Source organism: Eretmochelys imbricata, chromosome 6 (genome assembly GCF_965152235.1).
Source record: "Eretmochelys imbricata isolate rEreImb1 chromosome 6, rEreImb1.hap1, whole genome shotgun sequence".
NCBI lineage: Eukaryota > Metazoa > Chordata > Testudines > Cheloniidae > Eretmochelys > Eretmochelys imbricata.
The window spans coordinates 50,044,706-50,057,566 of NC_135577.1; the positions used below are offsets into that span (position 1 = coordinate 50,044,706).

At 43.4% G+C, this 12,861-nt stretch overlaps 1 protein-coding gene across 4 annotated transcripts in view; it reads left to right on the top strand.

The window, feature by feature from the left end:
* The window catches only part of PPFIA1 (PPFI scaffold protein A1), an 88,524-nt gene that overhangs the window by 69,539 nt on the left and 6,124 nt on the right, over positions 1–12,861 (top strand). For 2 of the 4 annotated variants that reach the window (XM_077818508.1, XM_077818509.1), the window contains exons 26-27: positions 4,601–4,766; positions 5,718–5,788. In XM_077818508.1, the coding sequence (XP_077674634.1) occupies positions 4,601–4,766; positions 5,718–5,776 (225 nt within the window). In that variant the 3' untranslated portion in view covers positions 5,777–5,788. Of the gene's footprint in view, positions 1–4,600; positions 4,767–5,665; positions 5,789–10,134; positions 10,612–12,861 lie in introns of those variants that run through there. The other 2 variants (XM_077818510.1, XM_077818511.1) reach the window with 2 other exon arrangements.

Below are 12,861 nucleotides of genomic sequence, written 5' to 3' on the forward strand. Positions count from 1 at the left end.
AATGCATTTTTAAAGCAAGAACATCTTAGTTCTGAAGCAATGTAGGTGCAAATAAGTGTTTATCATTGCTGCTTACTACTCAAGTGGGTTAGTAAATCTTACTGTATCATGATGCTGTAGTTATTTGTATTCGGAAGTGATGTTTATTTTCAGGTGCTTATAAAACATGGACATAGAGTAGAAGGTCCCAGTTGTTAAATGAAAAGTTAGAAGTGATACTGTAATATTATGGAAGCTGGAAAATAAAAACAGTAGCAATAAGGTGAAAGATAAGTTTTTTATTCTTCAAGTGGCACCAGTGGGGGATTAAATATTTAAGAGCATGTGTTGATTTGAACTTCTGTGCTGCTGATGTAGCCAGATGTGCAGTGCAAAGTGCATCGTAGGCAGACTACAGATTTGTTGCCTGCTGAGGTGAAGAAAGAACAAGTGTACTTTTATGATGGAACTTACTGTCCAGTGACAGAACTTATAAAGTGGTCTTATGAACATTTGAAACATCTCAGAGGAAGTGGATTTCCCCAGCACATATGTAGCAATGTTTATTTAGCACTCTTATCAAGAGAAATACAATGTTGTTCCGATGACTTTCAGTGCAGAGATGCATGAAAATCACCAGAATGCCCTTCAGAGGCCATGCATGACCTTAGAGGTAGGAGGAAAAAGTTACTTGCTCAGTGAGAGAGAGCTAGTCCCAGGAAAGCTACATCTATTATTGCTCACTTTGGTTTTTGGTATTCTTTTCTAGTGCTGTTTTTAGCAGGTGGGACCCATCTGATTTTCATCTAAATAGTTCAGCATCATTCTGTGTTACATGAGCTGCTTTTTTCCAGTGCACAGTACTTTAGGTAGCTTATGACTTGCCATTTTTTTACTGGAGTGGATAGTGAGAGTGGGTGAAACTGGAACTGTCTGCCTTCTTTACAAAGAACAATTTAAAGCAGAACTTCCTTCTTCTGAAGGCTGCACCCCATGCCACTCCTTTTTCACAAGTCCACCCAATCAGCTGTTTGTTTTTTCCCCTCTTTTTAATGCCCAGTTATCCAATCTATATAGATCTTTTTTCCAAGAAATGTTTTTAAGCTGTTGCCTTTTCAGTTAGCAAGTGCATGTAAGCATGGCTTGGAGCCCATGCTATAAGGCAGTGCTTTTGTGAGATCAATTAAGTAGGATAGTATCTGTTCCATACTTTGGATATGAGACTAATGGAAAGCCTCCCAAGTGTTGCAGTAGTGGTAATGACAGTTCAATAAGTGGCACTTACTCTGTTTCAGTACTTAACTGATGCCTCCACATAGTGCATGGGGGATTGGTGCTGGAGGTGCCCATTTTCCAGAAGAGAGTTAAGACCTAGAGTTTTTCCATTTGCAGTTATTAAAGATATATGGTACTTTTTGAAAGTAGTAACATTAAACCCTAGTTTCCCAGACAGATTCCAACTTGCATAGTAATGTATTTTATAGTATTCATGCAGAATTTCCTACCAGAGACAGCTACATGTCACTAATAGCCTAGTGATCCTTTTTTAATCTTTCAGGCAGGCTGGGATCATTCATAATGAAAGCTTCATGTAAATATTTTTCTTCCTCCTACTACTTTAAAAGACATATTTAAAGTCAATTCCAGAAGACATATTAGGAAATTGAAGAATTCATTTTTTGAGATTTTTGTGGTGCAATTCTAAGGCTTTGTCTACACTGTATACGTCTGGCGGCGTCATGCAGTATACATGTAGCTGCATAGTGCAGCCAAAACCAGGCTGCGTCCATGCTGTGATGTGTAGCTACTAGTCCATGAAAGGCTCTGGCAGAGGGGAGAGAGCAGGGCTTTCCCCCTTGCCTCTACCCTGCTAGAGCCTTTCCCTTTCTCTGTTGTGGGGAAAGGTTCTAGAAATGGGGAGCTGCTGGAATCTTTTCTGTGGCAAAGAAAGACTTGGTCATTGGAGGCAACAGGAAAAGGATGAACCTTTCCCAGCTGCCGCCTCCTGCCAGAGCCTTCTCCTGGCTGGGGGAGTCTCTTCCTGCAAAGGGCAAAGGCTCCCGCAGCAGGACACTATAATAATAAAAATAGCAGGGTAGATGGGGAGGGGTGGCTTGGATGAATAGAAAGCACATAGGGTATGTACTCACATACATACCCACACCCTTCAGGCACATCTTTACTCTGGTTGCCTAAGCGATGCCACACCAGCTACACTGCCGTTTATACCTGTGCTGGGGAGCTATGCAGATATGTACTCTACATACCATCGAAAAGTCTAAAATGCAGATGTACTTAGGAGGTGGAAGAAGTACATACGGCGGCCATAAGACACCCTTGTGCTCTCTGATCTAGTGCTGATCCAGGGTCCCTACCATAATTTAGACAACACCATGGGCGGACTGGCAAGGGGGTGTTTAATTTGTCTCCCCAAGCTGCACTATAGGCTGCAGCACTGCCTAGTTGGAATCTGTGCCTTACTTTGTGTTGTGGCCCCACCCTGACATGCCCCTTCTACCCTCAGCTTACCCTCTAAACTACAGCTTGCAAGGAGGGTTATTGGAAAGTACCTTTACCGCTATCTTCCATGGTGACTGTACCAGAAAATCTTCCCACAATATAAAAAGGAGCTTTTAGGGCACTTTTATGCCGCTCCAGCCTTTTTATGCAGCACAAGGGCCAGAGCAAATCGTGAGGGGTCTTGCTTTAGGAAATGATATTTATATCCATTTAATTCTAAATCCTAAAGAAATTGAGCTAAATATTTTTAGATAAAAATAAATGTTCAAAACGTTTAACCAGATCACTTGTAGTGGATTGTGATACCAAATATAAACAATCCATGAATATATATGCACATAAACATACAAGGCTTTTTTCTACAGGATATTGTATTTCTCGGGCAGGGCTCCAGCTGTCTTGGTTAGTAGGTCCAGTGTCACTCTTGTGAATTAAAAAACATCATTTTTTAAGCTGGTTTCAGAGTAACAGCCGTGTTAGTCTGTATTCGCAGAAAGAAAAGGAGTACTTGTGGCACCTTAGAGACTAACGAATTTATTTGAGCATGAGCTTTCGTGAGCTACAGCTCACTTCATCAGATGCATACCGTGGAAACTGCAGCAGACTCTATATATACACAGAGAATATGAAACAATACCTCCTCCCACCCCACTGTCCTGCTGGTAATAGCTTATCTAAAAGCCATTTCCAGCACAAATCCAGGTTTTCTCACCCTCCACCCCCCCACACAAATTCACTCTCCTGCTGGTGATAGCCCATCCAAAGTGACAACTCTTTACACAATGTGCATGATAATGAAGTTAGGCCATTTCCTGCACAAATCCAGGTTCTCTCACTCCCTCACCCCCCTCCAAAAACCCACCCCCATACACACACAAACTCACTCTCCTGCTGGTAATAGCTCATCCAAACTGGCCACTCTCCAAGTTTAAATCCAAGTTAAACCAGAACATCGGGGGGGGGGGTAGGAAAAAACAAGAGGAAATAGGCTACCTTGCATAATGACTTAGTCATTATGCAAGGTAGCCTATTTCCTCTTGTTTTTTCCTACCCCCCCCCCCGATGTTCTGGTTTAACTTGGATTTAAACTTGGAGAGTGGCCAGTTTGGATGAGCTATTACCAGCAGGAGAGTGAGTTTGTGTGTGTATGGGGGTGGGTTTTTGGAGGGGGGTGAGGGAGTGAGAGAACCTGGATTTGTGCAGGAAATGGCCTAACTTCATTATCATGCACATTGTGTAAAGAGTTGTCACTTTGGATGGGCTATCACCAGCAGGAGAGTGAATTTGTGTGGGGGGGTGGAGGGTGAGAAAACCTGGATTTGTGCTGGAAATGGCTTTTAGATAAGCTATTACCAGCAGGACAGTGGGGTGGGAGGAGGTATTGTTTCATATTCTCTGTGTATATATAGAGTCTGCTGCAGTTTCCACGGTATGCATCTGATGAAGTGAGCTGTAGCTCACGAAAGCTCATGCTCAAATAAATTCGTTAGTCTCTAAGGTGCCACAAGTACTCATTTTTTAAGCTGTAGATGCACTACTAGAGAGTAGGAGGGAGGGGAGGAAATAGTTCAGTTTGAGGATGCACTCTGTTCCACATAGCCCTATTAAAAGGTTCCAAATCACTTAAAAATGAAACAATACATAGGTTAGGGAGGTACTGTAGTACAGTACTATTGTGGTTTTGTACTGTTTTCGTTCACTGTTTGCATTCACTTTCCTTTAATCTTTTGTGCCGTAGTGCTATATTTCAATATAGATATTCCAGCAAAAGTGGAATTTAAAAGGGCAAGGGGATTATTTAAAGTAATTTATACCTGGTTGTTAGTGTTCTCTTGTCTTCTTTTATAACCCTTCCATTTACTTCTCACTACTAGATTATATGGCATTTGTGAATTATCTTAAATCCTAAATCACAAATATACCCTAATGTGCAGTTAAGTTAAAGATAGACAGCCATATCTTTTTTTCCAAGAAATACCAAGTATCTTGACTCGTATAGATGCTTGCAGTTGTGGGGAAAGGTATTGACCCTGCTCTAATTTTAATTTATGGTAAATAATCCCGTTTTTGGAATTACTAATGATACTAATCAATCTGACAGGATGATGATAAAAGCTTTAGACGAGCACCTTCATGGAGAAAGAAGTTTAGACCAAAGGACATAAAAGGCTTAGCTGCTGGATCTGCAGAGACCCTTCCTGCAAACTTCAGAGTTACCGCCTCAATGTCTTCACCTTCTATGCAGCCAAAGAAGATGCAAATTGATGGTACAAAAACTACTTTGCTATTTTTAAGCATGAACTTTTTTGCGTGAGGTTGTAAGTTAGTTAAGTAGCCAGAATATTTTAATTTTAATCTGCATAAAAGCATCTGCCTTGTGCATGTTTATATGTGTAAAACTTTTTATTTCAAATATAAGTTTATTTTTGTAGTAACTTGTGTGATCTTTCTACCAGATATATGGTTCCTTTTCAGGTTTTTTTTTTCTCTAGGAAAAGACTAGAAGGTCTTTTTATTTAGGAAATACTTTTTCTATATCTCGGACTAGGGAAATAAGATGAATATCAGTGCTTGCCACATGGAAAATGTTATTGGTGATGGAATGTACCACGCAATTACAGTTTGAGAACATCCTTTGGGCAAATTTGGACCAAAGGTCCTTGGTAGTGTACCTAGTTTGTTTGAACACTTTAACTAAATACATGAAGTTTAAGAAGAACCCCAATATATTACACAAATATTAAGAATGTTAGTGGGATGCTTAAAATTGTAAATATTACTCTCACTAGTGTAAAATATCTAGTCCAGGAGTTCTCTGCACCATATAATGTTTAATTTGATTTAAATGTAAAATATTAAACATTCACATTCTAAAAATTCAGGTTTTCTTCTCCATGTGCAATCAAAAGCTGAGAGAAATCTTAGAAAGAAGAATATTAATAGTTGTACTTCTAGACATGATTCACTTCTGCCATTTACAGTGCCCTAGCTTGCATGAGTATTGTTTTGTTGGGAATTTTTTGTAAAGCTAAGCACTGAAACTGGAACTAGTAAATAGATGAACTTAAGGTTATTTTAAATTCTGCTTTTCTAATTTATTGTAACCTTAGTTGAGTGTGTACAGTAGCTGTAATCACATTGCTGTGTGATTTTTTTTTTTTTGAAGACTAACTGCATGCTGTGTTCTGCATGTCTTCCTTCTATGATTGTTGAAACAGGCAATGTATCAGGAACACAAAGGCTGGATTCCACTACAGTAAGGACTTACTCCTGTTAAAGGCTTCTGTTGGTGAGTAAAAAAGATAGGTATAGCAGGAAAATAGGCCACTTTGTAAATTATACATTTTAAAGTTTAAACCAAATCCAAAAACTGTTAATATCTAAATGTAAAAAAAAAGGGAAAACCAACCAGTTTAAAATATAAATACTACATTGAGAATTTTAAGGTAGTTCCTTCTAGCTAAGGCTGTCAACCTTTACATAATATAATCCTAATTTTAAAGTTAATTTGCAAAGGAAAATAATTGATCTTTTTTTTCTTTTTTGCTCCTTTATGATATATTTTTTTAAAAGGCATGAAAGGGTTTTTCTGCAAAAAATGTTGGATTTTTGGTCATCTTTACATTAGGAATTCAGGCATTATCTACTTCGATTTTCCTCAAGGACTTCACAGGGTCATCTGGTAGTCCTAGCTGGATTATGACATCTCAGACACCAAGAAAGTGAAACCTAAATTGAGAGGGAGAAGTGAGTAGTTTTCATTCACACTGGGCAGAGTACTGTTGCTCTAGTTTCAGGGCGAAAAGAGGTAAAAGAGGAGGAGCGTGAGAGGCTGGAGAGGAAATAGCCAGCTAAAGAGGGTCAAGGGAGTTTAGTATGGGGTGTCATGGCTCAAGGCTATCTGCACCTCTTACCCCTTCCTTGGTCTCTCAGTGCACTCCCTCAGGTGTGAAGCCTGTTGCCTTCATCTGTTCTTGGGTGGAAACCCACAATTCGCCCACTCTTAGACCTGGCCCAGGACTCTTGTATGTACCAGGATTGCTCAGCAGGTCTGACTAGGTTTGGCTACCTGTGGTGGTCCTTCAAGGAGTATCCCTGTTGGAGCTCCACTTTAGGCGATTGTGAGCCCCAGTGCTTGTAATCGGAGATTTGTAGGAGCAGTGCCTGGTTGGGTTGCATATGCACTTTCCCTGTCTTGCTTCAGGCAGTTACACAGAACTGTGCGACCAACCCCTCCTCAGTTCCTCCTCTACCGCCCTCGGCTTGAGATGGAGCACTTAGCAGTGCCTCTCTGCTTAGAATAGTTACTGTACTTATTTAGTTAATAGTTTGTTGTTAGCTAGCTTTATAGTTACTTCTCCTTCACTGTTTTTCTTCTTTTCTAAAAACAAAAACAAAACTTTTTTCTCTTATAGGAAATTAAGTTTCCGTTATTAGATCCCTTTTTAGAATAGCTTAGTTACTCCACATTTTCAAGTGCTGGAAACACCTGCTACCTCCCATCCATTCAGAGACTGTCTGACCCTATTCCACCTAGCCTGACACATCATCACGTCAGACAATGGGTATTAGAGATCGTTGACACTGGCTATTCCATCCCATTTACCTTCATTCCCCATACCCACCCTCCCTCCCAACCGTCTTCAGAGACGTCTCTCACAAACATCTATTGTGACAGGAGGTAAACCATCTCAGATGCCTAGGCACAGTAGAGCCACTACCAACACAACACAGTGGGAGGGGATTCTACTCACATTATTTTCTAACCCAGAAAAAATCTGGAGGTTGGAGGTCTATTCTCAATTTAAGAAGATTCAACAAATTCATGAAGACCCAACACTTCAGGATGGTCACGTTAGCAACCATAATTCCAGCACTGGAAAGAGGGGACTGGTTCTCAGCCCTTCACCTCCAGAACACACACTTCGTATAACAATATATCCCTCACACAGGAGGTTCCTCAGATTTTTCTAGGAATAAACCATTTTCAGTAGAAAGTATTGCCCTTTGGACTGTCCACTTCCCCAACTGTATTTTCAAAAGTTCTCATGGTGGTGGCGGCTCACCTCCACAGAAAAGGGGTCATAATATTCCCCTATTTGGATGATTGCTTACTCAAAGCAGTGACTCAACAAGGGGCAGTAAAAGCTACTCAAAACACAGTAGCTCTTTTCACATGTCTAGGCCTACAAATAAACACACACAAATCAATGTTCACATCTGTGCAGAGACTGGAGTTCATCGGGGCCTACCTCGACTATCCAGAGGCTACAGCTTTGCTACTCTGACACCGATTTATGACTTTACTAAATCTAAGCTCCACAACACCAAACAGTCCCCAGACATCAGCCAGGATCTGCCTCCAACTGTTGGGCCACATGCGCAACAATGTTCGTGAAATGTGCCAGTCTCCACATTCGAGACCTGCAGGCCTGACTCCAGACAGTGTATGTTCCACACAGGCACAACCTAAACAAACATCTCATGATGCCAACCAAAGTAAAAAAAAAAAAAAAAAAAACTCTGTTTGTGGACCCAACCAAATGATGGCTGCACAGAACCCTCCAATAATAATAATAAATACAGATGCTTCCCTACTAGGTTGGGGAGCACACTTGCGCAATTGTACGGTTCAAGGCTGCTGGTCCCATTGGAATCCATTCTACATATAAACTTACTGGAGCTGTGGGCAGTTCACAATGCATGTTCCCATTTCCTACCTATGATCAAGGACAGAACTATAAAGATCCTCACAGACAACGTTGCTTGCCTGTTTTATATAAACTGACAAGAAGGGGGAGGCATGGTCACAATCCCTGTGCACAGAAGCCATGCTATTATGGAATTGGTGCATCAGTGACAACATCGACATCTCCGCTTCCTGCCTCCCAGGATGCCAAAACATCACAGCAGGTGCATTAAGCAGAAAATTTTCCCAGGACCATGAGTGGGAAATGAACCTGGAATACTACAGAATATATTCAAATGGGGGGTTCCCAACCTTATTGTGATGATCCAAAATGCCAAGTGCCCGCACTTCTGCTCCAGAGCAGGATTGGAATCCTGTTCCCTGGGCGATGCTTTTCTCATCAAATGGGATGAACCCCTAGTATATACCTTTCCTCCAACCCCTCTTCTATCCCGGGTGATACACAAGATCAGGACACCAGATCCTCTTGAAAGCCCCCTGTAGCCGACAAATTTGGCTTCCTTACCTCCTAAAGATGGCTGTGTGCCCACCCCATACACTTCCTCTTCTGCCTCATCTCCTCTCTCTCAGGATGCGGGCCAGGCCCTCCACCCAAACCTGGCAAGATTCCACCTCAAGGAAGTAAGGGACATTCTCTTAACAATTTCCATCCCACCATCAACCTCAGCCTGGACCAGGCCACACAAGAGATCCACTTCCTGGACAGTATGGTGCTAATAAGCGATGGTCACATAAATGCCACCATATACCGGAAACCTACTGACCGCTTTTCTTACCTACATGCCTCCAGCTTTCATCCAGACCACACCACACGATCCATTGTCTACAGCCAAGCTCTACGATACAACCGCATTTGCTCCAACCCTTCAGACAGAGACAAACACCTACAAGATCTCTCTCAAGCATTCTTACAACTACACTACCCACCTGCTGAAGTGAAGAAACAGATTGACAGAGTCAGAAGAGTACCCAGAAGTTACCTACTACAGAACAGGCCCAAAAAAGAAAATAACAGAACCTTCCACCTTCAGCCCCCAACTAAAACCTCTACAACCTATCCTGAAAGATGACCCATCACTCTCACGGATCTTGGGAGACAGGCCTGTCCTTGCTTACAGACAGCCCCCCAACCTGAAGCAAATACTCACCAGCAACCACACAACAAAACACTAACCCAGGAACCTATCCTTGCAAAAAAGCCTGTTGCCAACTGTGTCCACATATCTATTCAGGGGACACCATCATAAGGCCTAATCACATCAACCACACTATCAGAGGCTCGTTCACCTGCACATCTACCAATGTGATATATGCCATCATGTGCCAGCAATGCCCCTCTGCCATGTACATTGGCCAAACTGGACAGTCTCTACGTAAAAGAATAAAATGGACACAAATCAGGCGTCAAGAATTATAACATTCAAAAACCAGTCGGAGAACACTTCAATCTCTTTGGTTACTCGATTACAGACCTAAAAGTGTCAATTCTTCAACAAAAAAAACTTCAAAAACAGACTCCAGCGAGAGACTGCTGAATTGGAATTAATTTGCAAACTGGATACAATTACTTAGGCTTGAATAAAGACTGGGAGTGGATGTGTCATTACCCAAGGTAAAACTATTTCCCCTTGTTTATTTCCCCTCCTACTGTTCTTGTAAAGTGCTGAAAATGGCCCACCTTGATTATCACTACAAAAGGCTTCCACCCCCCCGCTCTCCTGCTGGTAATAGCTCACCTTAAGTGATGACTCTTGTTACAGTCTGTATGGTAACACCCATTGTTTCATGTTCTCTGTGTATATAAAATCTCCCCACTATATTCCACTGTATGCATCCGATGAAGTGAGCTGTAGCTCACGAAAGCTTATGCTCTAATAAATTTGTTAGTCTCTAAGGTGCCACAAGTACTCCTTTTCTTTTTACAGATACAGACTAACATGGCTGCTACTCTGAAACTTCTCTTAAACCGTTGTTGTAGACCAACTATACAACATACATACCTGCACAAATGGAGATGATTCAATACATGGTGCCAAAATGGATAAATCATGGTGGTTTCCTCTCTTCTACTACTGGTACTGGACTATATATTGGAACTTTAAACAAATCGATCGATCAGAGTACACCTCACAGCCGTCACTGCATTCCACCATAAGGTGGATGAGTTCTCGATCTTTGCTTCCCAATCGCCAAGTGTTTTCTCAAGGGCCTTCATAACATTTACTCAGAAATACAAGCCCCTACTCCATCATGGGACCTCAATCTGGTGTTACAGGGCCTTACTGGACCCCCATTTGAACACTCGTGATCTGTTCACTACTTCACCTTTCAGTGAAAGTGGCTTTCCTCGTGACCATCACATCTGCCAGGTGAGTAGGGAAATTGGGAGCCCTTATGGCATTTCCTCCCCCATACACAACATTCTTCTTTGAGTGCTTGCTCATCTCAATTCCATTCTAGGTGTGTGCGTGCGTGCCCTTGTGCACACTCAGCAGAGACTTTTGCCTTAGCAGTATCCGTAGGGTTGACTGTGGCACTTCCTTGAGTGCCATGCTCATGCATCGGTATATCAGGTGCTGGCGATCCTATGCCCTCTCAGTTTCTTCTTACCGCCTGTGACGGTTGGTCAGAGTGTCTTGACTTGCATTCCAAGAGTGTTAGCCGTTCTTTCAGTCCATTGTTCTGTCTCCTTTGTAGTTAGGATTTTTAGGTACTTCGTTTGACCGGTAAGTTAAGTGTTCGATAGTTTTAGTAGTTAGAGTCCCGGCTGGGACTTCGCTGCAGAGTGGGGCATGTCCCATTCCCCAGGCTTTAAGCCACGGTCATCATGTACCGGGCCAGTGCCCATTAGTGACCTGCACAATAGCTGTTTGAAATGTCAAGGGGAATCACATAGAAAACACCAGTGCAAGATCAGCAAGAACTTTCACCCTGAAACTCAAAGGGAGTAGGATATCCACTTGAGGGCCCTCCTTGCGCTTCATCTTGCTTTGGAGCCCTTCCGGTCAGACTCCATGCCTAGCACTTCAGTGTCAGCGCATAGCGCACTGCCGGCACCGGAACCCGCCTGTCACCATGCCCCTTCCCCAGTGCCCAAGAAGCAGCTGAAGCCGAAGGGCCTGTTGGCACCGCAGGATAAGGGGGCTTCGGGGAAAGGACATGTGTTAGGCCACATACTCACCCCGGAGCTACACAGGGGAACTTCTGTGGCCAGACCCCCATCCCAGCCAGGGATCCTGACCCCTCGTAGGGCTACCTGTGCCCGAGGCAGCCCTAGTGGCCAACAACCAAGTACAGTAACTCCTCACTTAAAGTCGTCCCGGTTAATGTTGCTGTTTCATTGTTATGTTGCTGATCAGTTAGAGAACATGCTTGTTTAAACTTGCGCAATGTTCCCTTACAAGGTTGTTTGGCAGCTGCTTGCTTTGTTCACTGCTTGCAGAAAGAGCAGCCCTTTGGGGGCTTGGAACCAGGGTGGACCGGCAGCCTCCCTGTCAGCTCCCCGCACCCCTAAGTTCCATGTGCGGCAGCCACCCAGCAGGCTATCAATTGCCGGGCAGTTCAGCTGTCCCTCTCCCCACTGCCATGTGCTGCTCCTGCCCTCTGCCTTGGTGCTGCTCCCCAGAGCCTCCTCCTTGCTGTGCAGAGGTGGGAGGAAGAGGGATGCTAATGTCAGGGTGTCATCGTCCCCCACAACTTTACCGCATTTCCACAGAGCCAGGGTGGGGGGGGGGGCGCGGCACGGCACGATAGGGCTCAGGATGGAGGGAGCTTGCTGGCAGCAGCTGCTGTCTCAACTTGCTAATCTACTGGCTGTAGCCCATGAAAGCTTATGCTCAAATAAATGTTAGTCTCTGAGGTGCCACAAGTACTCCTGTTCTTTTTTGCGGATACAGACTAACATGGCTGCTACTCTGAAACCTGTCATTAAAAAGGCAATGTACTTAGAGTGGCGTCAGCATACTTAAAGGGGCAATGCTCGTCCATCTCTCTCTCAAACACATTGTGTGTGTGTCTCTCTCTGCCATGCTGTCTCCCCTCCCTCCATTCATGCTGCCTTGTAGAGTGTGAGGCTATATTAACAGTGTGTTAACCCTTGAGGGCTCAGCCGAGTGCTAGTTCATTATTTAGCAGTAAGGCATTCCCTGGGAAATATTCCACCCTCTGATTTGACCACCTCAGCTAAGCTTCACAACCATCATTCCTGTGTACAGTATTAAATTGTTTAAAATTTATTATGTGTGTGTGTGTAGTGTCTTTTGTCTGGTGAAAAAATTTTTCCTGGAAGCTAACCCCTCTTCCCCATTTATATTAATTCTTATGGGGAAATTGGATTTGCTTAACATGGTTTCGCTTAAAGTTGCATTTTTCAGGAACATAACTACAACGTTAAGCGAGGAGTTACTGTAGGCCAGCTGGCACTACAGACGCCAAACCAGGTGATGGACCCGGTTAAGGCCCAGACCTCCAAGGCCTAGCCAGTTATGGATCTCCTTCCAAAGCAGCGTAGTGTCCCCAGTCCCTGGACTGCAGGCGTTGATCTCCATCACTGCAGCCTAGGACTCTGGCGCTGCAGCCTCGATCTCTGGGTGGAAGACCCAGGTCTCTAACACCAAGGTCACCACCTATGAGGTGCGGGATGCCCAAGTCAC